This window comes from Perissodus microlepis, chromosome 10 (genome assembly GCF_051167445.1).
Source record: "Perissodus microlepis isolate ML-2025 ecotype Zambia chromosome 10, ASM5116744v1, whole genome shotgun sequence".
Classification (NCBI taxonomy): domain Eukaryota; kingdom Metazoa; phylum Chordata; class Actinopteri; order Cichliformes; family Cichlidae; genus Perissodus; species Perissodus microlepis.
In genome coordinates, this window is record NC_140470.1 from 33155518 (window position 1) to 33181741 (window position 26224).

The 26224-nt window shown below is 48.6% G+C and overlaps 2 protein-coding genes and 3 non-coding genes across 9 annotated transcripts; 2 read left to right on the forward strand and 3 right to left on the reverse strand.

Moving 5' to 3' along the window:
- Positions 1–6062: 6062 nt before the first annotated feature.
- trnav-cac (transfer RNA valine (anticodon CAC)) lies at positions 6063–6135 on the reverse strand. Its single transcript has one exon. It is a non-coding gene; the product is annotated as a tRNA-Val (tRNA).
- A 112-nt stretch (positions 6136–6247) lies between these two features.
- Positions 6248–6320, forward strand: trnav-aac (transfer RNA valine (anticodon AAC)). Its single transcript has one exon. It is a non-coding gene; the product is annotated as a tRNA-Val (tRNA).
- Positions 6321–6627: 307 nt separating this feature from the next.
- Positions 6628–6700, reverse strand: trnav-cac (transfer RNA valine (anticodon CAC)). Its single transcript has one exon. It is a non-coding gene; the product is annotated as a tRNA-Val (tRNA).
- Positions 6701–8938: 2238 nt separating this feature from the next.
- Positions 8939–11062, reverse strand: LOC146379775 (early growth response protein 1-like). Its single transcript, XM_084941187.1, has 2 exons — positions 10665–11062; positions 8939–10328 (listed from the first exon to the last, which is right to left on the reverse strand). Exons 1-2 carry the CDS (start codon positions 10828–10830, stop codon positions 9166–9168), a joined length of 1329 nt encoding a protein of 442 aa, XP_084797313.1. The 5' UTR covers positions 10831–11062; the 3' UTR covers positions 8939–9165.
- A 358-nt stretch (positions 11063–11420) lies between these two features.
- Positions 11421–26101, forward strand: drc2 (dynein regulatory complex subunit 2). Of its 5 annotated transcripts, none has more exons than XM_084941183.1 (10): positions 11421–11865; positions 13383–13549; positions 22803–22956; positions 23088–23255; positions 23340–23509; positions 23639–23789; positions 23860–24018; positions 24287–24505; positions 24579–24698; positions 24862–26101. In XM_084941183.1, exons 3-10 carry the CDS (start codon positions 22828–22830, stop codon positions 25126–25128), a joined length of 1383 nt encoding a protein of 460 aa, XP_084797309.1. In that variant the 5' UTR covers positions 11421–11865; positions 13383–13549; positions 22803–22827; the 3' UTR covers positions 25129–26101. The 5 variants fall into 5 exon arrangements, with proteins under 5 accessions (XP_084797309.1, XP_084797310.1, XP_084797307.1 ...); XM_084941184.1 differs by having other exon boundaries at positions 11421–11815; XM_084941181.1 differs by having other exon boundaries at positions 11421–13549.
- The last annotated feature ends 123 nt before the right edge of the window (positions 26102–26224 follow it).

Consider the following 26224-nt stretch of genomic DNA (forward strand, 5'->3'; position numbering starts at 1 on the left):
CCAAAGTCACAGTAGGGGTGATCGTGGCTCAAAGAGTTGGCGTTCGTCTTGTAACCGGAAGGTTGCCGGTCTCGGTCGTTGTGTCCTTGGGCGAGACACTTCACCTACCGCCTACTGGTGATGGCCAGAGGGGCCGATGGCGCGATATGGCAGCCTCGCTTCTGTCAGTCTGTCCCAGGGCAGCTGTGGCTACAACTGTAGCTGCCTCCAGCTCTCGAGTCTCAGACTTCAAATACTGCACATACAAACACAAGACTTCTTCTAGTTTATGAGCCACAGTTAAAACAATTACACAAGCGGTGTATGAAGTGTGGCTCCCCGATTGTACAAGAAGAAATCAAAGAGCTTCAAAATGAAGGCTCACAGTTGACTCTGGAGCTCAGTACAGATGGCAGTCTCAGCCTACTTTGAGTGGCACTAAAGGACAAGGAAACCTGCTTTTAACAGCATCAGTTTTTTCAGTGCCATTCATTTTGCTAAATTTTGTAGTAACTTGAACCTAAGTGAAGACACATACACGTCATCGAGAAAGAGATTTGTGTTTCCTGTTATTGAGAAAATGTGGATAAAAGAGCAAAAGTAGTGAGCTAAATGCCATGAAATCACAAGAAGAAGTTGTTCTCTGTGGAGATGGCAGGTGTGATTCTCCTGGACACTCAGCCAAATACTCTACAAACACCTACATAGTGTCACCCAAGTTTCAAATTCTAATGCCATTGAAATCAAAGGATTTAAAGAAGCTCTAAAAACCATAGAGGAAAATAATTTGTCTCAACCATTTCCACTGACAGACATCCTCAAATTGTAAAAGAAATGATGGTCAGCAATCCTGAACAGCTTCACCAGTTTGATCCCTGGCATGTGGCTAAAGGAGTGTCCAAAAACTGTCAGCTGAATGTGAGAGAAAGGTTTGTGAAGGTCTGGGAGCTCGGATTCAATCCATCATCAACCATCTGTGGTGGAGTGCACAAACTCGTGAGGATGATGCGTTGCTTTTGAAGGAGAAATGGATATCAGTAATACACCATGTAACCAACCGACACGACAGGCCAGGGAACAGACATTATCACCGATGTGCCCATAACCCCCATGATGACAGTCCAGAGATGCAAACGTTGGTTAAAGCCAGGATCTGAAGGCCGCAATGCACTCGTGAACTTGTAACGCGTTACTGTAATCCGATTACTTTTTTCAAGTAACTTGACCAACACTGCTCGTGAAGATTGTGAATGACAAGCGGCTTTTGAAGGACCAGGATCATCTGACAAAGTGCATTCACACAACAACATTAGAGGTATAACAAACATTTACTTTATTTACTAATCTTATATTGGTTACATGTACAGTGGCTCGCAAAAGTATTCGGCCCCCTTGAACTTTCCCACATTTTGTCACATTACAGCCACAAACATGAATCAATGTTATTGGAATTCCAGGTGAAAGACCAACACAAAGTGGTGCACACGTGAGAAGTGGAACGAGAATCAGACATGATTCCAAACATGTTTTTACAAATAAATTACTGCAAAGTGGCGTGTGCGTAATTATTCAGCCCCCTTTGGTCTGAGTGCAGTCAGTTGCCCATAGACGTTGCCTGATGAGTGCTAATGACTAATCATTCAGAAATGGAAGGAGTACGGCACAACTGTAAAGCTCAGGTGGGGGAATCTGTCCATAGGACAACTATTAGTCGTGCACTGCACAAAGTTGGCCTTTATGGAAGAGTGGCAAGAAGAAAGCCATTGTTAACAGAAAACCATAAGAAGTCCTGTTTGCAGTTTGCCACAAGCCATGTGGGGACACAGCAAACATGGAAGAAGGTGCTCTGGTCAGATGAGACCAACATGGAACTTTTTGGCCAAAATGCAAAACGCTATGTGTGGAAAACTAACACTGCACATCACTCTGAACACACCATCCCCACTGTCAAATATGGTGGTGGCAGCATCATGCTCTGGGGGGGCTTCTCTTCAGCAGGGACAGGGAAGCTGGTCAGAGTTGATGGGAAGATGGATGGAGCCAAATACAGGGCAGTCTTGGAAGAAAACCTCTTGGACTCTGCAAAAGACTTGAGACTGGGGCGGAGGTTCAGCTTCCAGCAGGACAACGACCCTAAACATAAAGCCAGGGCAACAATGGGATGGTTTAAAACAAAACATATCCATGTGTTAGAACGGCCCAGTCAAAGTCCAGATCTAAATCCAATCGAGAATCTGTGGCAAGATCTGAAAACTGCTGTTCACAAACGCTGCCCATCTAATCTGACTGAGCTGGAGCTGTTTCAAAGAAGAATGGGCAAAGATTTCAGTCTGTAGATGTGCAAAGCTGGTAGAGACAGACCCTAAAAGACTGGCAGCTGGAACTGCAGCAAAAGGTGGTTCTACAAAGTATTGACTCAGGGGCTGAATAATTACACACACCCCACTTTGCAGTTATTTATTTGTAAAAAATGTTTGGAATCATGTGTGATTTTCGTTCCACTTCTCACGTGTGCACCACTTTGTGTTGGTCTTTCACCTGGAATTCCAACAACATTGATTCATGTTTGTGGCTGTAATGTGACAAAATGTGGGAAAGTTCAAGGGGGCCGAATACTTTTGCAAACCACCATGTACCTCCCTACGAGAACACATTCTGGATATGATGTGATGGTCCACGCCTCCATGCTTGCTGCCCTGGATCATAACAACAATATAAACAGGTTTGTAAACTACGATCATTCTCTTAAGGTTGTAAACATGTTATGCTTGGGGTGGGCACTATGGAAAAAAAAAAAAAATCTAATTGAGATATGAAGTTATCACAATCTGCTAATCTGTGAAGATGCATGAATTGTGCTACAGTGAAGTCTTCATGCTCTGCTCTTCCCCGTCATTTTTACTGAAACAATGCCAGCGTTAATATTAATATAAAAGATCAAATAAAGAAGATGTAGTGCTATGATGAACATTAAACTTGTAGTTAAAAAGGTTTTATGAAGACATTAATAGCAGTAGTCTGTGTATGACAAAAGTACAAACTCAACTGAAATGGTGATGAAGACAGCCCTATGGTATGCTGGAAATTTTGTATCAAATATATATTTTCATATTTAAAAACACAAACACAAACTGTAAAATTCAAGCTACACATACAAAACCTTCAACTTGTCTTGCAAAACCAAAGATTTGACCAAAAACTATTTTAACTTTACTCAAAATTAACCACTACTGTCAAAAACCACACAAAACCAGCCGATGTGCAAACACAACTTAGCAATGATTACACACTACAGAAATAAATACGAAACACTGTGAGATAGCAGGAAAATAATATTCATCTATTCATTCATTTATTCCTGTACTCACATTTTAACAAAAAAAACTGAAATAAAAAAGTCACATATACATAAAAAAATTATATATTTTTACAGCATATTCAGATAATTTAATCTGCCTCAGCATCAAGCCTCTGTGCTGGGTCAGGCCACAGGACGTCATCCACATCACATGTTATGGTCTCCCTTGCGATGCAACGAGATGCCAAATCCAGCCCGAGCAAGAATCCAGTGCCATCTCACCACATGCTCCATTCAATGCTTGAAGTAGATTTTCCTGTGTGTAAGCGTTTCGGTCGTATACTTTCCATCTCCATGCTGAGAAAAACTCCTCGATAGGGTTCAAAAGGGAGACTACGGTGGAAGAAACACACTGAAAAACACACTAAAATGCTGTCAAAGGAGCTTGCAAAGAAAAGCGTCTGGACTTCTTTAAGTTACTTGAAGACGTTTCACCTCTCATCCGAGAAGCTTCTTCAGTTCTAAGGTCAAATGGTGGAGAGTCCCAGATTTAAACCCAGTGGGAGTTTCCCCCCAAAGAGGGACAAAGGCCCCCCTGATGATCCTCTAATCACATGAGCCAAGGTGTGAAACTGGGTGTGGGTCCCAATCAGCCAGGGTTTCAGGTGAGCTCATTGTGAAACCTGGCCCCACCTTATCATGCGAATTCCTGAGGTCAGATGGCCCAGGATGTGAGTGGGCGTTAAGGCGTCTGGGGAGGATCTCAAAACTGGATTATAGATGGCAGAGAGTTGGTGTCGTAAACCCCCGCCTCTGTTCAAAGATGGTCGCTCACAGTGGACATAGATGCTTCTTTCACTCCTCTTTCAAACCATCTGTCCTCTCTGTCCAAAATGTGAACATTGGCATCCTCGAAAGAGTGACCTTTGACCTTTAGATGCAGATGGACTGCTGAGTCTTGTCCTGTGGAGGTGGCTCTTCTGTGTTGTGCCATGCGCTTGTGAAGTGGCTGTTTGGTCTCTCCAATGTAGAGGTCTGGGCATTCCTCGCTGCACTGTACAGCAAACACCACATTGTTAAGTCTGTGTTTTGGCGTTTTGTCTTTCGGGTGAACCAGTTTGTGTCTGAGCGTGTTGCTGGGTCTGAAATGCACCGGGATGTCATGCTTGGAGAAAACTCTCCTGAGTTTTTCTGATACACCGGCTACATAGGGGATGACAATGTTGTTGCGTCTGTCCTTCTTATCCTCCCTCGCTGGTGTCTGATCTTCTGCCCATTTAGGATAGCCGCACGTTTTGAGTGCTTCCTTTACGTGTGTGTGTTCCTTCTTTTTTCCTTCAGGCTTAGAGGGAACATGTTCTGCCCGGTGGTGTAGGGTCCTGATTACTCCACGTTTGTGTTCCAGAGGGTGATGGGAGTCAAAGAGGAGGTACTGATCCGTGTGTGTGGGCTTCCGGTAAACTTCGATGTTGAGGTTGCCGTTCTCTTCAATGTGCACAGCGCAGTCCAGGAAAGGCAAACAGTCGTCCTTTGTGTCTTCCCTGGTGAACTTGATGTTTTTATCCACAGCGTTAATGTGCGCAGTGAAGGATTCCACTTCTTGTGTCTTGATTTTGACCCAGGTGTCGTCTACATATCTGTACCAGTGGCTGGGGACTCTTTGGAAGAGTTTTTTAAACAAACTGCTGCGTATATACGAATGTGAATCACATCATTGGCTGGACTATGGGATAAGGTGGCATCGTTCTAATCTCATACGGGAGCAGCCAGTCACTGACTAACACTGCAAAACTGAATTGTTAACGTATTTATTTTAATTTCAATTCAGGTGAGATTTTCTGTGCGCAGAGACCTACCAGCAGTGCGCATGTGTTTTCAATGTTGAGTGGTAGTATGATGAAAACAGTGTGTTAGTTGTGTTTCACTTCTGTAGCCTGTGTGCATCGTTCTGGGTACAAGTGCACCGCACTGCTAAATGTGTTGTGTGTTTGAGAATGTGTTTAGAGTTTTGGTAAATGGGAGATTCAGATTTACAAATGGTGTCCTGACCAGATGAATAGTGTTTAAGATTTTGGCAGATCGATTTGATGAAGGAGTTTTCATAGTTGACAGTCATACCCAGGGAGCGCTCTGATCCCTCCTGTTGAAGCTCGATCGATTAAAGACACGTCTGCACCTGTGAGGGAGCGGAGCCTCAGGCTGCAGGAGGAGGTGCAGGGAGAGTACATCCTGGAATTTGGGAATTAAAGGATCGTCTTTCCTGTGTCTTCTGGAGAATGATGACTGGTGAATGGACTGGTCTCTCTACTCTACTGCAGCACTCAGAGCACGTCATACACCCTGTGTGTGTTTAAAGTGTTTCATATTCACACTCAGGCGGACATTTACAAACCGGTTTTATCTCCTCAGTGTCGCGGGCTGTGTTCTGTTCCTTTACAGTGACACCTCAGCTGTTAAGCAGATTCCCTCTGTGGGGATTTTTTTGTTTTCCTTCTTAATAACTGTTTGTCATCAGTGATGTGGAACTAGCTTTCTGACACTGAATGTATGTTGTGATTAAATTTCAATTCTTATCGTCTACCTTTTTACCCTTATCTACAAATAATTCAATAAGGAGAGATCATGAAGAGAAAGGTTGCTCAGACCAGGAGGAGGTGGTGATTGAAGAAGACCAATACGATGTAAAGTGTGCAGAGTGAACGCCTGGAGATGGAAAGGCAGAAAATTATTGGACTGTGGAAATGATGTCATTATCGATTATAACAGCACGGGGAAATAAAACTGTTGTTTCCGCCCGGTTTCGAACCGGGGACCTTTCGCGTGTGAGGCGAACGTGATAACCACTACACTACGGAAACGGTGCAGCTTCCACGTCGCACACAGACACCGATAGGCTGGGCCGTGGACCGTTATCTGTGACCTGATGAGGGTTGCATTAACATAACTGTGTTTACAGATCGCTGTGGGCAGGTTTCCGTAGTGTAGTGGTTATCACGTTCGCCTAACACGCGAAAGGTCCCCGGTTCGAAACCGGGCGGAAACACTCATGACGGTCTTTTTCTTTTCCTTTCTTGAAGAAGAAATGCTAGCTAACAGCAGAGCCGTTAGCCGTGTGTGTAGTTTGAACGAGGCACGCGCAATCAAAGTGTGCACGCGCAATCAACCCAAAACGTTTCAGTGGGACAGACGTGTCGTCATGTTCCAGGGAACCTATCGCCACTGGTGTTTCTTACTGCTGCTTTCACTTCAGTTTACGTGAGTCAGTACACGTTAAACAACAACTCACGAGGCAGTGGTCCACGCGGACCAGTTAATGAAGCGAAACGTGTGTATGAATAAAAGCAAACGACTGTTTCCGCCCGGTTTCGAACCGGGGACCTTTCGCGTGTGAGGCGAACGTGATAACCACTACACTACGGAAACCTCTGCGAGAGTACTCACAGCGACGCAAAGCGGAGCCTTCGGGTGTGCATAGAGGAGCCCGGGCACATGCCTGTCTGCAGCTTGGAGCTGCTTTACGAAATATGATTGTAGTACAGCTGCTCTGTCTGTGCACACGGACTGACTCACACACAAAGATCACAGCGAAACTAGAGGCTGGAATTCCTGCACCAACATTAAATATAATAATGAAGCTGAGCACAAACATGCAGCTGTGCACCATCTTCATCAGCTGAACTGTTTGTGCCCATCAGAATCACTGTCGTGACAGATGTATGGCACTGCAGGAGCGCAGGCCTCATAAGCCCACAGGTTTGCTCACGAGGACTGCATGGAGGATTCTGTGTACTGTAATTCATTATTATCAGGAAGTCCTAAAAACTCCCTGAAAAGCCTTCAGCTAATCCAAAATGCTGCAGCAAGAGTCCTGACAGGGACTAGAAAGAGAGAGCAGATTTCTCCTGTTTTGGCTTCCTGTTAAATCCAGAATTCAAAATCCTGCTCCTCACATACAAGGTCTTAAATAATCAGGCCCCATCTTATCTTAATGACCTTGTAGTACCATATCACCCTATTAGAGCACTTCGCTCTCGCTCTGCAGGCCTACTTGTTGTTCCTAGAGTATTTAAAAGTAGAATGGGAGGCAGAGCCTTCAGTTTTCAGGCCCCTCTTCTGTGGAACCAGCTTCCAGTTTGGATTCAGGAGACAGAAACTATCTCTACTTTCAAGATTAGGCTTCAAACTTTCCTTTTTGCTAAAGCATATAGTTAGGGCTGGACCAGGTGACCCTGAATCCTCCCTTAGTTATGCTGCAACAGACGTAGGCTGCCGGGGATTCCCATGATGCATTGAGTTTTTCCTTTCCAGTCACCTTTCTCACTCACTATGTATTAATAGACCTCTCTGCATTGAATCATACCTGTTATTAACCTCTGTCTCTCTTCCACAGCATGTCTTTATCCTGTCTTCCTTCTCTCATCCCAACCAATCACAGCAGATGGCCCCGCCCCTCCAGGTTTCTTCCTGTTAAAAGGGAGTTTTTCCTTCCCACTGTCACCAAAGTGTGTGTTCATAGGGGGGTCATATGATTGTTGGGCTTTTCTCTGTATGTATTACTGTAGGATCTACTGTACAATATAAAGTGCCTTGAGGCGACTGCTGTTGTGATTTGGCGCTGTGTAAATAAAATAAAATCGAATTGAATTCAGTGTCGATTTTTCCTTCATGATGTAGAAAGCTCGGGTTGTGTTTGGTTTGTGGACTTGCCTCGTTTCTGGCCGAGTGTGTTCTTTGGGATACATATTTTCTGTGTCACCGTGTTAGACCTCCTTCTCTGCTCTCCATCTTCACGGGTGGAGCAGTGAGTTCTGGTTCCTTATCTCTCTGTTAGAGGGACCACGGGATTCGTCCCATCACTTGGGATATTTGCATCCATGTTTCACTGTAAGCTGATATTACAGTTCTCTCTTTTAATTACAGAAATATGTCAGTATTTGTGCTATAATATATGTTATGTTGCCACCATTATACATTTCTAACTTTCCCCTGCCTTATCCTGTATCAGTTTGTTACGTACTAGCTTACATTACAGCTAACAGCTAAATAATTAGCACTAACGACATGCACATAAACACCCAAACAACATGATTTACTTTTACTCCTGCAGATGAAAGTGAAAGCAGGACTCTGAACTTCATGTGTCTGCAGTGCAGATACTTTTACACACACACACACACTCCGGTCTGACCTGCTATCCCAGTCCTTGCTGTTACATCACAAACAGCAGGAAGTTCCTTATATGGGCGTCAGGATGTCCGCTGCAGCAGCAGGAAGCGCCATTTTTGGCCTTCAGCAGCACCGGGATTTTCCTGCAGGGTGCTGCGGTCACAGTCCGATCACACACACACACACACACACACAGAGGATTTAATGGCAGCGTTCAGTCAAGCTGTCACTGTTTAAGCTTCTGATTCGACCTTTGTCGGATCCACTCAGACTGACAGGAGCTACAAACCTGAGTGAGAATCCCTCGAACAGGGACTTCAGGTTTTACCTCAGAAACGTTTACGCCACACGTAACTGAGGTCATGTGATCTGTGCTGGACTCTTTATTCAAACTCAGGTTTCTGACTTTTGTCTCATGTCACGTGACCTCCAACAGCTGATGTGAAACACACACACACACACACACACACCCCTCCTACAAATTAAAAGCACCAGCAGGGTTCAGACTTTTATTGTTGAAACTCTTTGAGAGGAAACAGGTGGAGTAGAAAATGTAAACATACAGGCCTACTCAGTAGGCGGAGCACGTGAACGCATGTTCACCAACATGCGTGTAAACAATATGTACAAACTACGGGATTCATATTTACATCACGAGGCGACCTTTAACCCCGCACGGTAAACATCTCTGCAGTCCGATGCTGTCAGTCTGAGGTCAAAGGTCAACACATGTTGGAGCTGTGGGGGGAGGGCAGCTCCGCCTGGGGGCTCGCCATCGGTGAGGAGCAGGAGGGGGAGTAGAGGTGGGGGGACGGCGAGGAGCTGTAGATGTGTGACAACGAGGAGGAGGAGGAGGAGGAGGTGAAGCAGGGGGAGGAGCTGTGTGCGGGGGAGGAGTATGTGGGGGGTGTGGTGATGGTGGCGGTGGAGGCAGAGCTACCGTTGTTTTTGCGCTCGCGCTGCCTCTGGTGGATCTTGGCGTGCCTCTTGCGCTCATCGCTGCGGGCGAACTTACGTCCGCACTCAGCGCAAGCAAACGGCTTCTCGCCGGTGTGAGTGCGGATGTGCGTGGTCAGGTGGTCGCTGCGGCTGAAGCTGCGCATGCAGATGCGGCACTGGAACGGCTTCTGACCCGTGTGCACGCGCACGTGGCGCGTCACCTCGTCGGAGCGGGAGAAGCGGCGGTCGCAGCCTTCAGCGGGGCAGGCGTATGGCCGCTCGTGAGGCGGCGTTTTGCACTGGCGGCCAGCGGCGAACTTCCTGGGTCTGCCAGATTTGGTGAGCTGCGCGTTGTAGGCGGGGCCAGGAGGCTGGATCTGGATCTGCGAGGAGAAGGCTTTGATGGTGGAAAGTGGCGTGAGCGGTGGCGGCTTCTGATCCACGTTTACGCCCGGCTCGGCATCCGACTGCTGCGGCAGAAGGTAGTCCGGCAACATCGGCACCAGCGAGGACGGCTGCAGGCCGAGGCGGGACGCAGCAGCGGCGGGGTAGGCGGGAGGCGGACCCTGCTGCGGCGAGAAGGCCAGAGGGGCTGGCTGAGAGTCTGTGGCGGGGAGGAGCGGCTCGGCGCCGGCTGAGGTGTAGGTCGGTATCGCCGAGAAGACCGAGGCGATTTCAGCGGAGCCGCAGGTCACCTGGATGGAACTAATGGTCGACTGGGATGGTGATGATGATGTCACTGACGGTGAAGAGACAGGAAGGCTGGAGGCAGTGGGCGGAGCCGCCACGCCGACCAACAGGCTTAGGAGAGACTCCGCCCACAGATTGTTGCCGCCACAGGTTGACACAGACGGCTCAAAGGAGAAGCGGCCGCTGTACGCCAGCGAGGGCAGGCGGGGCGTCAGTGGGAGGAGGCTCTGTAGGTCTGGGAGGTCCGAGAGGGAATCTGAGGGGAAGAAGGAGGCGCACGGGTGAGAACACATCACAGCACACCTGGGAGTCTGACTGGCTGCTTTTTTCCTTATTTATTGGTTCATTAGGAAGCACCCTTTGACCTCCGTACAGTGGCCTGATTGGTCCATGAGCTCTGCCATGGTGCAGGGAAAAGCTCACCTGTGGCTCTCACAGCTGCAGGTGTGAGAGCCACAGGTGAGCACCAGCTCAGCTTTACTGACAAACATTTAAATCACAATAAAACACTCTCTCGTGCAACTTTGTAATGCGAGCTGCAGCGTGCGCGCGCACGCGTGCGACACAGATAAACGGGTGACCGGCTCCTCACCTCCGTACTCTCCGGATTCTCCGCTCAGCTGCCCGGCTCCCTCGGCCCCGGAGGCGGCCAGCAGCAGCATCTGCAACTCCTCCAGCTTCGGGTATCCGTCCAGTGGGGACAGCGGCGGCGGCAGACCGGGTAGCGGCTCCGGCAGCAGAGCCCTTGTGGCCGCCATGTCCCTGCGGGGGGAGCTCCTCGGCTCCCGGAGCTCCTTCGCTGCTGAGCCCCGCGGACAGGCGCTCTGTCCGGGCGGAAGCTGCCGCTCGCGGGACGCCAACGCTGGAGGTGAGACTCTACCGGAGGGTCACCGGCGCAGGTGAGGCCGCTGCGTCATCAGAGGATGTAAACAACATCAGCTGTTTGTTTCTGGCTGTCGCGAGCGCACAGCCTGAACGCGGTGCTGTCAGGTCCTCTCGGAGGATTCCCGCCTTTATAAAGACTCCTGCGTGACGTAGATTTCCAAATATGGCGGGCCGGAAGCCCATATTTGGTCCGACTGGGGCGCGTGCTCCCGCGGCCCCGGCGCCCCTTGTCCCGCGCTTTCAGGAGCGCCCACGGTTCGGCCCGGTCCGGGTCTCGGCCTGGCCGCGTACCCGCAGGACCGAGCCCGAAACGCGGCGCACGGGCGCGCGGCCAGACGCCATGGCCGGAAACCCCGGAGACACGTCACGGCTCCGCGCTGTGTTTGAAGGCTCGACGTCACGTGGAGCGCTTCCAGCCGCGTCATCACTTCCTCCTGCCTTATTTGGGTGGTTTCCTGTGAGCGCGGCCCCGAGCCGCTCTCACCCGCGTGCACGGCCGGGAACAGCGTGAAAACAAACCGGCACGTGCGACAACAACGCTCTATGTACGAGGAACGGACAGAACATTAGGAACGGCTCCGTACAGGGAAACGCAGCAGCTGCAGTTCCGCTGGCCGCCAGCAGGGCTCCAGCACACACCTGAGCTGTGTCCGAAGCAGTTCCGGTCTTCGAGCTTACATTTATTTTTGTACAAACACAATAAAACGTTCAGTAAAAACAACCACAGCCCTCACCTGCTGAGGCCCAAATGCACACCGGCAGTCATTAGACTCACAGTAGAAAAAACATCTCCACATCTGAGACTTCTAAGAGGAGCGTGGCAGGAGAACACGGCCTCCAGCTGGAGAGGGGAGAGGGGTAAGACTGGTGTTCTGACAAACCGTCCTACTTTGGCAAAACGTCCTACCGTAAGTAGTTCATGCACATTCCTGCGGTCACAGAGTAATTCCAGCACAAGTTTAAGTAGGTATGATGGTTTGCCACTTAACTTTGCCCATCAGTACAGAACAGCTGGCACAGGTGAGGATGAACTCAGGTGTCAAGGATGGTTGTTGATGATGTCACAGAGTGTTCACAGGGAGGCGTGGCTTCTCCAGGAGCAGGTCTGTCTTTAATAAACGGCCGGTGTTGCTGCTGCAGGTTTAAACTCACTGAACCTGAAAGTAATGAAACGTCAGTGAGCGCCACCGGGTCACCTGTGCATCATTGTTCCAGTCTGTGAAAGATGTCCAGTCACATTCACAGCTCCACATCCAGGTGAGGTCTAAGGGATGTTACCTGTGCAGCAGCAGCCTCTGATTGGTCTGTAAGCTTTGCCTCACTGTTACATTTAAGCTTTAAAGACAGCACACAGGCTGAGAGAGGAGGAGCAGGAATAAACAGGTGGGTGCACAGGTAGAGTCACCACCTCAGTTACACAGCCTATGTTAGCAGTTCTGTTAGCACTGCTCTCCCCAGGGCTGAGTGACGAGCACACCTGTGTGGGGTGGGGGATGAGTCTGCCGACAGGGACGAGGTGGAGCGGCTGAAGGCGTGGTGCAGGGACAGCAACCTGCTCCTTAACCAGGGGCGATTCTAGGATCAGAGCTTTGGGGGTGCTGAGCACCCAGAGAGCTGCCCAGCCAGGCAAGATAAACCTGTCTCTGTCAGCATGCCAACGGCCCGTGGAATGAAGTGATATTAGGTTGATTCTTAAACAGCATACAAACCCCTGATGGTATTGAGCCAAATACTTTTGTATAATCATGACGATTTATAGCTAAATTGAAATGTAAACAAAATTCTTCATAGGAGCAAAGCGTACCATTCGAATCAAATAACTGGTTGACTAAAACAATGTTATTCCCAAACCAACTATCTAAGAAGAGAGATCTTCTTTTAAATAAAACATCCTTGTTATTCCAGATATAATAACTGTGTGGACTAAAGTTATGCTTGTAAACAAGAGTCCAAGCTAAAAAAGCTTGGCGATGAAAAGCAGAGACTTTTAAAGGGATTTTATCAATATCAAAATTACAAGTAAGGAAAACTTCAGTGCCACCTAACTTAGCATGAACACAGGTATAGTGTTCCAAATGGAAGTAGGATTAGTAATTCAATTCTTTAACCAATTTATTTTGAATGTGTTATTTAAAGTGTTATAATCTAACACATTAAGTCCTCCATTGACAGAGTTCATAAGAACTGTTTTTTTAATGCAGTGTCCTATTTTTCCAGATAAAGTTGAAAAGTAACTTATCAACCTCGTTTATGAGTTTTTTATCAAGGTGCAATGTCAATGCAGCGTGTGTAAGACGAGAGATGCCTTCTGCTTTAGTTATTAATACTCTGCCTTTTAACGACAAATCTCTTAAGAGCCACTGATTAAATCTGTGTTTGAGTTTCTCTAGAATAGGAGAAATGTTGACCTGATGTCCTTCTACAGAGCTGAGACTGGTCAGGGGATCGTCAGCTGATCTTTACTCCTCTGGATGGACGGCAGCGCGGTGTGAGGAAGACTCGTCACAGCGCGCTCATAAGCTGTTCCCGCTGCTGCAGTCAGGCACAGAGACTGAGCAGCAGCTGTAATCCAGTGCAACAGGTCGATGTGCAGTAAGCTTTCATTACACTGAATCAGTGTTCTGCCTCTTTTTTTAATATTAATCTTGTAATTATATTTAAAGTTTTTCTCGTGACACAGCAGGGATGGGACTTAATGTGGTTGTGCTTGTTACCATGACAATAAAGATATTCTGATTACACTGCTGTCCAACATGGCTCCCGCTCTGCTCTTATAAGCTGTATCCCAATTCAGGGTCTGCAGCCTTAACGGTCCACAAGGGCCGCGTACTCAAAGACCGCTAAGGCCGGAAGTGCGAGGCCTGTGAAATGGGCGGTCTAGCCTCCGTAGCGCTGCCCAGGTTGCCCAGCAACCATGATACTAACAGCTGGAAACGTTTCATACAGCTTTGACAGAAATGAAGGAGAAAATCTTTTGTTCATTTGTTTGTTTGTTTCCACAGGAGCTTTGATTTGATAAGTATCTGAGGCAGGACTGTGAAATCATGATTGTTGGGCTTCATTTCTGTGCTGAACAGTCGTTTAAGATTAGTTAGTAAATAACAATTAGCTGATGTTGTTCATGAGACTAAAGTCATCTCACTCTGGTAATGTAAATATAATATGGCCAATATTAAAGGTATTATTTCAATCATTATTAGTTATTACAGCAGTGAATGACTCTGTTTCAAATACTGAGCTGCAGTAAAGATTCAAGCTGCATTTATTTATATTATTTATATTTCCTGTCACCTTAAATCTTCACTCAAAGACGGGTTTCTTTGACACTGTACATATAACTGTGTTATATATAAGAGACATATTGTTCTTTTAATATGTTGGCATTACTAAATTTGTCTCAGTGCTGACTTTAAATATCCATGAAATCATCACATTCGCTGTAAGATTAAGCTCAGCTATTGAACGGCGTATATTTTAAAGTAAAGGCTTTAAAACCAAGTTAGTACAAACGTCACTAATGTCACATAACTTTGCCGACATGTGGCCAACAGTAACGTTTTAATGTTCTTCGTTATTAAACATTTGCACATAAATAAGTGACATAATATTCAGTACTTACTTAAAGTTCACTCTTCGGCCGCCCCTCATCCGCTGTTTTTTTTTTTTCGGCAAAATTATCCACACCCACCGCCGCGCTATGCATTCTGGGATATGTTGGGCCACGAAGTCTACACCGCCACGTCCTTAAAATTCAGGGAAATGAAGGACGCATTTGAGGGCCGCATTTCGAGCAGCCTTTGGATCGGGACAGCCTTCGTCCGGCGCTGTGACGTAATTGGCCTTAAAACGCGGCCTTTAAGGCTGCAGACCCTGAGTTGGGACACAGCCATAGAGATGGTTGTGAGGTTAAATAGTTGTTATGTTGAGGCTGATTGGAGCAGGTGTGGGTGAAGGAGGAGTGAGGTGAACGGGTGGAGTTAGAAAAATGTCACCGAGGCTGATGTAGACATGGCGGAGGCCGCCGCGCTCACCCTGTTCCGTGATGCTGCTCCGTGACAGGGCTGGAGCCTCTTACCTGTGCGAGTGTGCCAGGTGTGAACAGCAGGTGATTTTCTGCTGTGTTTGATTGGTTGGTGCACTGACACTGTGAGCGTGCACAGGAGCTGTGTGACATCATCGCTGCGGCCTGATCTTGAGTCCCTGATACAACATGAGTGACGACGTTTAAACTGAACAGCTGATCAGCCCAGCAGCCGGCAGAGGAAACAGAACGGAAACAGGAAGTTACGCAGCAGGTTGTCATGTCAACAGAAACACAGTCATTCAGACTCGGGTGTTTCAGCTGTTTCCGGTCGTTTGGTTTTAGAACAACTTAAATTTAAATTCTTCTTCTGCTGAAATATCTGCAAACAGCTGACGGCTGTCACGTGACCCCGGCTGACGCCGTTGCTATGGTGACGGCTCGCAAACGCGGAGGTCACAGTCGCGGGTCTGCAGCGGCTCTCCTGAACGGTAAGACCGGAAGTGTCTGACCTTCACCTGCGCCCACGTTAACGGGAAACCGGGGCGACGTCACTGCGCGCGGAGCAGATCAAAGAGCCGCTCGGCTGGCTTTGAGTTAAATATAATTACATTTGGAAACGAGGGTCCACGAGCTGTGATCCAGACACGCGTTGCTGCTGTTGCCTAGCAACGGCGCCAACAGCCGGAGACGCTCAGGACAGAAATTTACTGCAGAAGCCTGAGTGTGGCAGCGGGTCAAGCAGGTGTGGGCGGGGTCACCTGTGATGGTTGAGACAGGAGGACCCGTCAATGGCCTCCAGGGGCAGCCAGTCGTGTTGTGGGCGGTGTTAATGACTAAGCTGGGCCTCAGTCACATATATGATCATTCTGATCATTTATCAGTATTTTTATATCTATGAAAGCAAAGCTGACACTGTGAGACTTCATCAGAGGTGTGAGCGTCACAGCAGAGGCCTTTGTGTCAAAGTAACAGGATCAAACAGACAAACATGAAGCAGATTTTCCTGTCCTGGCTTTTTATAGCAAATAACCTTAAAATATTCTGCAGTAGAACAAAAACTGAAGAGCTGGAAGGAAAGCAGCAAAAGTCAAAGTGAATTCATGACGATGTTTATGTGAAGTGTCGTTTGGATCTTCTGCTGCTGGTTCGGTCAGTTTTGGTCTGAGAGAGACAAACCTGCAGCTCAGACTCCAGCGCAAAAAAAGACGTAAACACGAAGCGCGGACGCATCAGAATCTGCGAGCTGTCGGCTGACGTGCGCTTTGTGTTTACGTCTTTGTGCAGAATCTGCTCTGGTTTGCTGTTTTAGCTGTTTGGTGTTTGTTGAAATTTTGTGAGCTTTAACCTGAGATTCTGGCATTTCTGGCAAAATAAATTTGTATTTAAAAATCGATTCAGGATTTTAATGAATCAATTTTAATTGGAAAATCGTTAATCCAAACCCAGCCCCACCCCTGAGTACAAACAGCAGGCAGGAGGAGCATGCTCTCCACTGAGGAGGGGAGAAGGTCAGCAGCAGCTCCTGGTCCAGGTTCTTCTTCCTCAGGACACGGAGGAGGTGCAGCTGCTGCTGGGCCTTCTTTACCAGGGTGATGGTGGTGTGGCTGCACAGAAACCTGAAGGTGGAGTAAAAGTAAAGTAAAATTTTATTTATATAGGACCTTTCAAGATAAGATCACAAAGTGCTTCACAGAAGCAGAAATGGACATACAACCTCAAACAAACGAAATCAACCAAAAGCAAGTTTAAACAGATACGTTTTTAACTGCTTTTTAAAAGAGACGAGTCCACAGATCAAAGGGAGCCACTGACGCTCTGTCACCTTCTGTTTTTAACCTTGTGTGCTGGACAGCCAGCAAGCTGGTCGCAAGACCTGAGGGACCTGCTGGGGCGATGAATAAGATCACTGATATAAGTTGGAGCTACACCGTGCAGGGCCCTGTAGTCATGATTAGTAGGGGTGCAACGATACACAAAATTCACGGTTCGGTTCGGTTCGATACTTTGGTGTCACAGTTCGATATTTTTTCGATACAAAAAAAAATGTTCATGCCTTTTTAATTTGTCATTTATTAAAATTATAAATATATATTTAACTCAAAAGTACAGTTTTTAAATTTAATGTTGCTGAAACAACAAAGTAATAAAAAAATAAATCTATCTGATTGAGGAATCCCTCATCTTTGGAAAAGAGAGTTTATTACAGAGAAATGTCTCTTTCCAAAATAAAAGCTATACTATACGCTTCTTCTGGGCTATATTCTCAGCAGCATATTAAACATATCAGGTCCCCATAAGGAGAATCCTGTGCTAACGGCTGTCTAAATGACTCGGGTAAAGTTTGTAGCATGCGTGCTTGTTGTTTTTGTCTGCTTCCACTTGTCTTTGCACTAGGATGATGTCGGAGTAAATGTGCAGTCATATTCGTTGTGTTCCCACTAGTGCTGTCAGCGTTAATCTCGTTGAAATGACGTTAACGCCACAACACGGCAAATCTCCGTTAACGAGCTATCGCGGCTCGCCCCGTGCGTGGGGCTGGACGGCGTCAACACGTTAACGAGCTAACTGCGCTAACGCACTAGCTCCCACCCATGTAATTGAGCATTGCGTGGCACATCCAACATACTGTTTTACTTTAGTCCATGACGCGCTTACCTTCAGGGTCATACGTCACATTAAGACCAAAATAGTTCCAAACGCCAGATCTGAATGAGGGTGGGGGAGGTTCAATTTGCCATGTTGCAAGGAGCTTAACTTCTGTCTCGCTAGCTTGCCCTGCGCTCAGTGAATCTGCGTTCGACTACTCCGCCTAGGCTGCACTGTCGAGCGCAGATCCACTGAGCGCTCAACACAGACAGCATCGTCAGAAGGAAAGTTGATAAAATAAATTAAAAATTCTGTATTGTTCGATACATATGCGTACCGAACCGAAAGCACTGTATCGAACGGTTCAATATCGATACGAGTATCGTTGCACCCCTAATGATTAGGGAAGGAGATGAACCTGTCAACGAGTTTTTCTCCACAAACGCTCAGCTTTACGACAGACAAGCTTTAAACAGCGAATGTTGTCGTTTGCCCAGGGAGAGGGTTTTCACACGGGCTAGTGTAGCTTTAACGGGGCAAATATGATCTAAAATAGAAAGACAACAATTATTAAAAAGATTTGTTAATAAATCAACATCGTTAGAAGCAGGCAGAACCAAATGAAAAACATCAGAAAAGTTAGCAGCTGTAGAGGAATTTAAGGTGCATGAGCTAAAAACATGACGAACAGGAGAAGGAGGCAAATAAATAGACGGGTTAAAAATGATACAAGGATGGTCCGACATAAAACGAGGTCCAGAGAGTGTCCCTTGGTGTGAGTGGGGCCGGACACATGCTGTGGGAAATGAAGAGTCCATGATGCTAAGAAAACCTCTGGCAGGTCAGCGTCATCATCATGTTGTATGTTAAAACCCCCAATTATTAACGGTGTGGACAGCTTCAACATGGGAGATAAAAAGTCACTGAACTCCTTTAAAGATGGACTGTTAGGGCCCGGAGGATGATACGCTACAGCTCAGTAACACGGCTCTTTAATTCCAATTTTAACCAGCTGTAGTTCAAACAATGACATTTTTCAACCATCAATGAGTGACAGCCAGACCTCCTCCACGACCAAAAGTCTGCGGCCGACTGGTGAAGGAGCCCGGCAGAGTTCGATAAGGGAACAATAGTCACCATCACGCTGCCAGGTTTCAGTTAAACATAAAAAATCCAAAAGATCGTTCAACAAGAACATTTTATTTGTCATAGATCGGGCATCGAGAAGCACCATGCTCAACGAGGAATAAGTCAAACCATAACTGACACCGACCCGTGTTAGAGGACGTAGACGGGGTTCGATCCATGACGATCATAGATACCGCTCGCTGCTGGGGCAGCGGGCCAAATGACCGGAGCGTCCGGATGAGCGCTCCTAAGGTAACACGATCTCATAAGTCCAGGCCTTGAACAATCCAGCAGGGACAGTGAAGACAAATTCTCCTCCGAACAAGCAGTCTGAGCACAGGTGACCAGAAATGCTCGACCCGCTAACCCTCGTCTAAATTTCACCTGGACACCGGCTCTCACCAGTGTAACTCTGTGCTGAACATTGGGGGGGGTCAAGATCTCTGTCTAAATAAATAAATCTGGGTAAATTCCCAGATGATCAAACATGCAACCATTTTGCTGGTAATAACGGAAATGAGTAAAGAAAATCAACAGCCCATTTATGCAAGATAACTCATAATTTTATTGGGGGGGGGGGGGTTATATGGGTTGGGTCTGATTATTGGGGGGGCGTAACCCCCCCTGGAAATTACGCCCCTGCCTGCTCTTTTACCTCTCCTCCTCCGTGATTAGCGTGAACCTGAAAGAGTCTGTCAAAAATCCAGACACCGGCGGCGGAGGAAGAAGAGATATCCAGGTCCACCATAGAGGAGCAAATAGATGTCAGAGGATCATAGACTGACGCAGCCGACGCATCAGAGATGGAAAAGGAGAGCAGGACCGTCAGAAACAGCAGAGCGAGGGAAACTGCAGCCAGCGGCAGCAGAGGTGATACTGAGGGCAGCCTATAGAGTAGACAGGTGGAGACAGAACCCACCTGTTCTCCATAAGGTTAAATATATTTATTACATGAATCACCTCAGTGACACACAGATTTCTCTGTGTTATCATCACAGCACAGCCGGCCAATGAGCTCCCAGAACCTTCCCTGTGATGTCACAGTTTTGCGTCAGCCCACAGTCGAGCTCACACGTCTGCTTCACTTCCCGCGGCAGCGTTTCTGTCTCTTCTCTGATCTCACAGGTTAAATGTGTCGTTAATCTTCACACTGACGGGAAGCACAGCCTCACCTGTGCGGCACACCTGAGATCACTGCATGTGCACCCTCTCCTCCAAATACGCTCACTTCTGAGACTATTAAGATGGCGCGGCCACGTCCAGACGCCTTCCTGACCGCTCCGCTCCGACTATCCACTTTTCTCGTTTTTACTTATTTTTTGCTCTGGTTTACATTCCAAAATCCTCTAGTTTTATAGTCAACGACAGCAGATCACTTGTAAACATCGGTGACAAGGTTGCACATCTAATCTTGGACACTTTTAAATTTCTACTCTTTCCAGCGGCTGCTCGCCACATCTGGAATTCCTGAGCATTAAGTGCCACCCTTTCTATCTGCCCCGTGAGTTCACCTCGGTCATCGTCACGGTGGTCTACATCCCACCCCAAGCGGACACAGGTATGGCTTTGTCCGAATTACATGATGTGCTGAGTTCGCTTCAAAACAAGGACCCGGGCGCAGCCCTCATTGTAGCAGGAGACTTTAATAAAGCGAACCTCGGACAAGTCATGCCAAACTTTTACCAGCATGTCTAGTGTCCAACGAGGGGGGATCGAATTTTGGATCACTGCTACACGCCATACAAGCAGGGCTACAAAGCTGTCTCACACCCGGCTTTTGGGAAGTCTGACCACAACGCCATCTTCCTCATTCCCCAGTAACAAAACATACGGAGGGAAGAAGTAACCACGAGGGAGGTAAAACGGTGGACTGCCCAATCAGAAGCTACGCTACAGGACGCACTCAACGATGTCGACTGGGACATGTTCAGAGCATGCCCCAGTCGACATCAACGAGTTTACGGAAGTAGCAGTATGCTTCGTCAATGCGGTGAGAGATGCCAAACGCCGGCACCAGGAGCGTGTGGAGTCCCGCTTCCACCAGGGCGACACACGGAGTATGTGGCACGGACTACGCACCATTACGGACTACAAAGCCAGGGACACTGCGCCGATCAACGCCGACTCTGCATTCACCAACGAGCTGAATCAGTTCTACGCCCGTTTCGAGGTTAGCCAGGCGGCTAATGCCATCTACCGCCTGACTACCGAGGACAGTGACGCCATCAGCGAGAGACCGGTGACCAGCATCGCGGAGTATGACGTCCAAGCGGCATTGAGGAGAGTGAACACAAGGAAAGCGGCGGGGCCAGACGGCATCACCGGCCGTGTGCTGCGCTGCTGTGCTGACCAGCTAGCAGGTGTGTTCACTTACATCTTCAACGAGTCCCTGGCGAAGTCTGTGGTCCCCACATGCTTCAAAAGATCCACCATCATCCCTGTGCCCAAGAACAGCAAACCCTCATCCCTGAACGATTACCGGCCAGTTGCACTGACCTCAGTGGTAATGAAGGTGTTCGAGAAGCTGCTGAAGAACATCATCTCCTCCTCCATCCCAGACACCACAGATCCGCTGCAGTTCACCTACCGATCCAACAGATCCACAGAGGACGCCATCGCCCACGTCCTGCACACCACCCTCAGCCACGTGGACAAGAAACAGGGTAACTATGTGCGACTGCTGTTTGTTGATTACAGTTCAGTGTTTAACACAATAGTGCACAGCAGACTGTTCACAAAGCTGAGGGATCTGGGACTCAACAGCTGTCTGTGTGCATGGGTGTTGGACTTCCTCACTGGCAGAACTCAGGTGGTGAGGGTGGGTAGATGCGTCTCTAACAGCATCACCATCAACACAGGAGCACCTCAGGGATGTGTCCTCTCGCCCTCTACTGCCTCTACACTTTAGATTGTGTGGCCACCCACAGCTCCAACACCATTGTGTTTGTGTTTGCTGACGACACAGTGGTGTTGGGTGCCATCTCCAACAACGATGAGGCGGCCTACATGGATGAAGTGAAGAATCTGGCATCATGGTGCCAGGACAACCACCTCCAGCTGAACGTCGGCAAGACCAAGGAGCTGGTGGTGGACTTCAGAAGGGGTCAGCACAGAGAATACAAGCCCATTATCATCAATGGAGCTCCAGTGGAGAGGGTGCAGTCCTTCAAGTATCTTGTAGCGCCTGTATCACCTATGACAACTGAGGAAGTTCAGGGTCTCTCCAAAGATCCTCAGGATTTTCTATACAGGCGCTGTGGAGAGCATCCTCACACAGAACATCACATCGTGGTTTGGGAACAGCTGTGTGAAGGACCAAAAAGCTCTCCAGAGAGTGATCCGTACAGCACAACGCTGCTGCAGGATTGCTCTCCCCCCGCTTCAGGACACCTACACCAGGAGATGCCGGACTAGAGCAGATACTGAAGGATCCATCCTGGCAACAAACTGTTCCAACTTCTGCAATCTGGTAGAAGGTTCCTCATCATCCGGGCAAGGACAGAGAGACTCAAGAGGAGCTTCTATCCCCAAGCCATCCGGGCCCTAAACACACACACCCGCCCTCTCACATCATCTATAATTGACTGAGACAGGACTCTCTTCCAGACACTCTAAACCCAGGCACAATGTACATTCCAAATTCCTTTAATTTTAAATATGTTTATATTGTCTATTCTGTAAAATAGTCAGATTGTCTATTCTTATTTAATTCACTTAATGTACAGAATTCACCTGCTTACTGCTACTACTGCACATTCACCCAATGTATATACTATATATATAATGTTCTTCCTCTACCCCCCCCCCCCCCCATTTTTGCACATGTCGAGGAGCGTGTCAGGTTACATTTCACTGTGTGTTATACTTGTATAACTATGCATGTGACAAATAAAGAACCTTGAACCTTCTGACTGAAACACCAAACGTGCAGCAGCCGGCGTGCTAACAGGACGGAGGCTACTTCCATCTTTTATATACAGGCTGGTTTGGGGTCAGGTAGTAACTCTGAAAGGAGGAGCTCAAACCCGATGAGCTCATGTTTGCAGGTCTTATTTCTCACAAATACCCGTAGGAGCTAACATCCTTCTCCACCTGCTGTCCTCTCAGCGTGACGAGGAGACGAGGAGGCATCATGCCAAAGAAGATGAAGAAGAGCGTGGGGAAGTCTGACGAGGAGAGACAGGTGCACCTGCAGCAGCGCGCTCAGGCTGAGGAGGAGCTGAAGAAGAAGAAGGAGGAGACGCTCGTCCTGTTCCTGAAGGTGACACAGAGGGAACACCTGGATCACTGTAGGGGGCGTGGCCTCTTTGACTTTCTGCTGCTGGCTCTTGTTGAACGCCTCACACTGTGTCTATGTGTGTGTGTGTGCACGCGTTTATGTGTGTGTTGTAGGACAAGCTGCAGAAGGAGCAGAGGAACACTGCTGTGAACCTGCTGAAGCTCCACGACGGTTGGAGGGCAATCCTCCGCCAGACCAGGGATGCCGAGCTGCGCCATGACATCATCGTGCTCCAGCAGACGTTTGAGAGGACGCTGGACGACCTGGACAGCATCGTCCAGGTGCTCCGCCCCTCGCCTGTGCTCACCCCGCCTCCCACACTCGTCTTACCCCGCTGACCAGACTCCTGCCCATTTGTGTTGCAGAAGCTGGTGGGCAACGTGCAGGAGACGGAGCGCCAGGAGGCGCACATGCAGCGCTGCCACCTGCACCACATGGAGGCGCTGTGGGCGCTGCAGGCCGCACGGCTGCAGGGTCTGCAGCAACAGTGGGAGCGTGCCCTGGAGGACGTCAGTGCCAGCGTCAGCTCTCAGAGGTGAGTCGTATGCTCCGCTCGCTCACCTGCCGTCAGCGCCTCCTCCAAGCCTGTGAGCTAATGTCAGAGTCACATGATCCTGTGGCCTGAAGCCGGTGTGTTGACCTCTGACCCTGTGTGGCGTTTCAGGCAGCAGATGTTGGAGCAGTCTCAGCAGCAGGAGATCCAGCTGCAGGAGCTGACCCTGACGGCGGAGTTGCACAACACGGACGCCATGAATGACATCAAGATGCTGCTCGAGGACACACTGGCGATGTACACGTGCTCTCTGGAGGAGCAGGTATGGCGCCCGTCGTCTCCCTCTACCTCTCAGGCCCGTCCGGCTGCGCTGACCCCTTCTCTGTGCACAGGTGGCTGCTCTGGAGGGCAGGGAGGAGGTGAGTGACGCCACCCAGACGAGCTTAGAGCACCTGCAGAAAAGTATCGTCAAGGTAACGCAGCTCGAGAAGCAGCTCGCAGACAACCAGAAGAAGATCAGCGAAGACTTGAAGACCACCAAGAAGCTGGAGGTCAGTGCGCTCACAACACCTCCACCTGTCTCTGAGCTCCGCTCATACGTGCAGGTGTGTCACAGGTGTGTCACGTACACAGTCAGCTGACCCGGGTGAGCCAAACACAGTCCTGGAAACGAATTATCAGTCGTTCAGGCCACGCCCCCTAATAAATACCTTAAGTCCTAATATGATGCCTGCAGCTGTTTGAAGGAGGAGTTTGTGTGTAAACTGTAAACGTGTTTGTTTTAACAAGGACTCACTGTGCTCGCTCACTTCCTGTCAGGACGCCGTCCGCAGGCTGAGGGAGAAGATGATCTCCAACAAGGCAGAAAACAGCTCGATGGAAGAGGACCTGACCGCCACCATAAACGAGCTCAACTGCAGGTCTCACGCACTCCAGGACCACCTGACCCAGTCGCACACGGCGGCGAGGAAGAGGCTCACCGAGCTCACCGTCCAGGGTGACGCCGCCGCCAAGAACCTGCAGGCCGTCGTCACCAAGGTGAAGCCCGCCTCACCTGTCTGCATCACCTGTCGGAACTGCTTCTCACCCTCCGTGTGCTCCGCTGTTTCAGGGCGAGAGGATTCTACGGGCCGCGGACATCTGCCACCGGCTGGAGACGCAACACGACACGTTACTGACATCATCATCATCACGACACACAGACGAGTGCCAACAGGACACGCCAGCAAAGGTAGGCTCCGCCTTCCCCAACCTGTGTCCTTTTAGTTTAACTTTAGCGAGCTCCCAGGTGGGTGTGCAGCTTCTAAAACAAGCACAGTGCCAGGAAGCTCCTCCCCCACAGGTACAATATGGCCTGCAGACAGTTGTCAGCTCACCTGTCCATCTGTCTGCAGGACGTCTGCAGGTTCCCGGAACTGCAGCAGCTGCGGCGGAGCAGCAGCAGCGCTGTGCTGCAGCGCGAAGCTCTGAGGAAGCACAGCAAGGACCTGAGGCGTGAGAACGAACAGCTGCAGCTTTTGCTGCGTCAGCATGACCACCACGCCCACTTGCCCCCGCTCCACGTGGCCCGAGCTCCAACCACCACCAGCACCACGCCTGCTGCGAGGGGTAGGAGCCGCGTCACGGTCATCGAAGCTGCCCACGCCGTCTTGAAGCAGTGACTAATTAAAATGTGTTCGCCATGACGACCAGCAGGACGACTCCTGATGTGCTTTGAGCTTTCTTGCTAAAGGGGCGTGTCCATATAGGAGGGACCGGCCTGCAGTGTACTTGAGTACTTTTAGTCGAGTATTGTGTGAAAGTATTTGTATGTTCTCCAGTTTTCAAGTGTTTGCTGCTCTGATTGAACTTCTCGGTTCGGCATTAGCTCGCTCTACAGACAAGCTTTATTTTGGGTGAGGAACAGAAATCTGTGCAAAGCCTTTTTGTACACTCCCACCACCAGGGGGCAGAGTTTCACCAGGAAGTAGCCGCTCACCTGTTAGCATCCAGGTACCAGCTTGGATAAACAGGAAGTATAAACAGTATGATATAACTTCCGTAAACTTTTCCTGACGAGGTTTTGGTCTCAGCTGCTCTCTTTGGGGGTCTTCGGGTCATGGCTGCTGGTCGGCCCCACAGGTGTGGCTCTGAATAACATCCAGCAGGTAGCGCCACATACGGCAAATTAAACACACAGAAAAGAAGAGGGAAAACATGACCGTGAGAAAAAACAACTTTAAAAAGGTGAGCTTAGCAAAGGTGACTCACTGACCTGAATACCTGAAGTGACCCTCACCTGGTTACCGCTGCTAACGCCCATCAGGGCCTGGCAGGTGAGGGAAACGTGATCTGCAGATCTTTTCATGGTTTGTGGTGTCGGGTTTATTTCTCATCAGATGTTCTGACTGTGATGGAGGGTGGAGAAGTCACAGGAACTGTTTCTGCTGTGAGCCAAGCTGTTCACCAGCTAATGTTTGCAGGTGAACAGCGCCCCCCAGTGGACAGCACAAAGAAGTGTTTGAGGCCAGCAAACCAAATCATCTTCCTGCATTTAGACTTGTTTTTAATGAAAGTGTGTGACTGAGGAATAAATGAAATCTTCTTATTTGTTGTGTTTATATAACATCTGAATAAATGTACAGTGAAAGAAAACCGAAGGAGCCAGCGGGGGGATTTATTTATTAACTGCTTATTTTCAGTATTTATTACTGCATCGTCCATTATATATTCTTTTATTTTCATATTCAAATAATACTTTATTTGCTTTTTTGGGTA

Excerpts from the sequence above, each read along its gene's own strand:
- LOC146379775 (XM_084941187.1), bottom strand. The coding sequence starts at position 10,830 with ATGGCGGCCACAAGGGCTCTGCTGCCGGAGCCGCTACCCGGTCTGCCG. Across the intron at positions 10,329-10,664 it reads AGAATCCGGAGAGTACGGAG|ATTCCCTCTCGGACCTCCCA; the intron begins GTGAGGAGCCGG and ends TCTTCCCCTCAG.
- drc2 (XM_084941181.1), top strand. The coding sequence starts at position 22,828 with ATGCCAAAGAAGATGAAGAAGAGCGTGGGGAAGTCTGACGAGGAGAGA. Across the intron at positions 23,510-23,638 it reads GCCAGCGTCAGCTCTCAGAG|GCAGCAGATGTTGGAGCAGT; the intron begins GTGAGTCGTATG and ends GTGGCGTTTCAG. Across the intron at positions 23,790-23,859 it reads CGTGCTCTCTGGAGGAGCAG|GTGGCTGCTCTGGAGGGCAG; the intron begins GTATGGCGCCCG and ends CTCTGTGCACAG.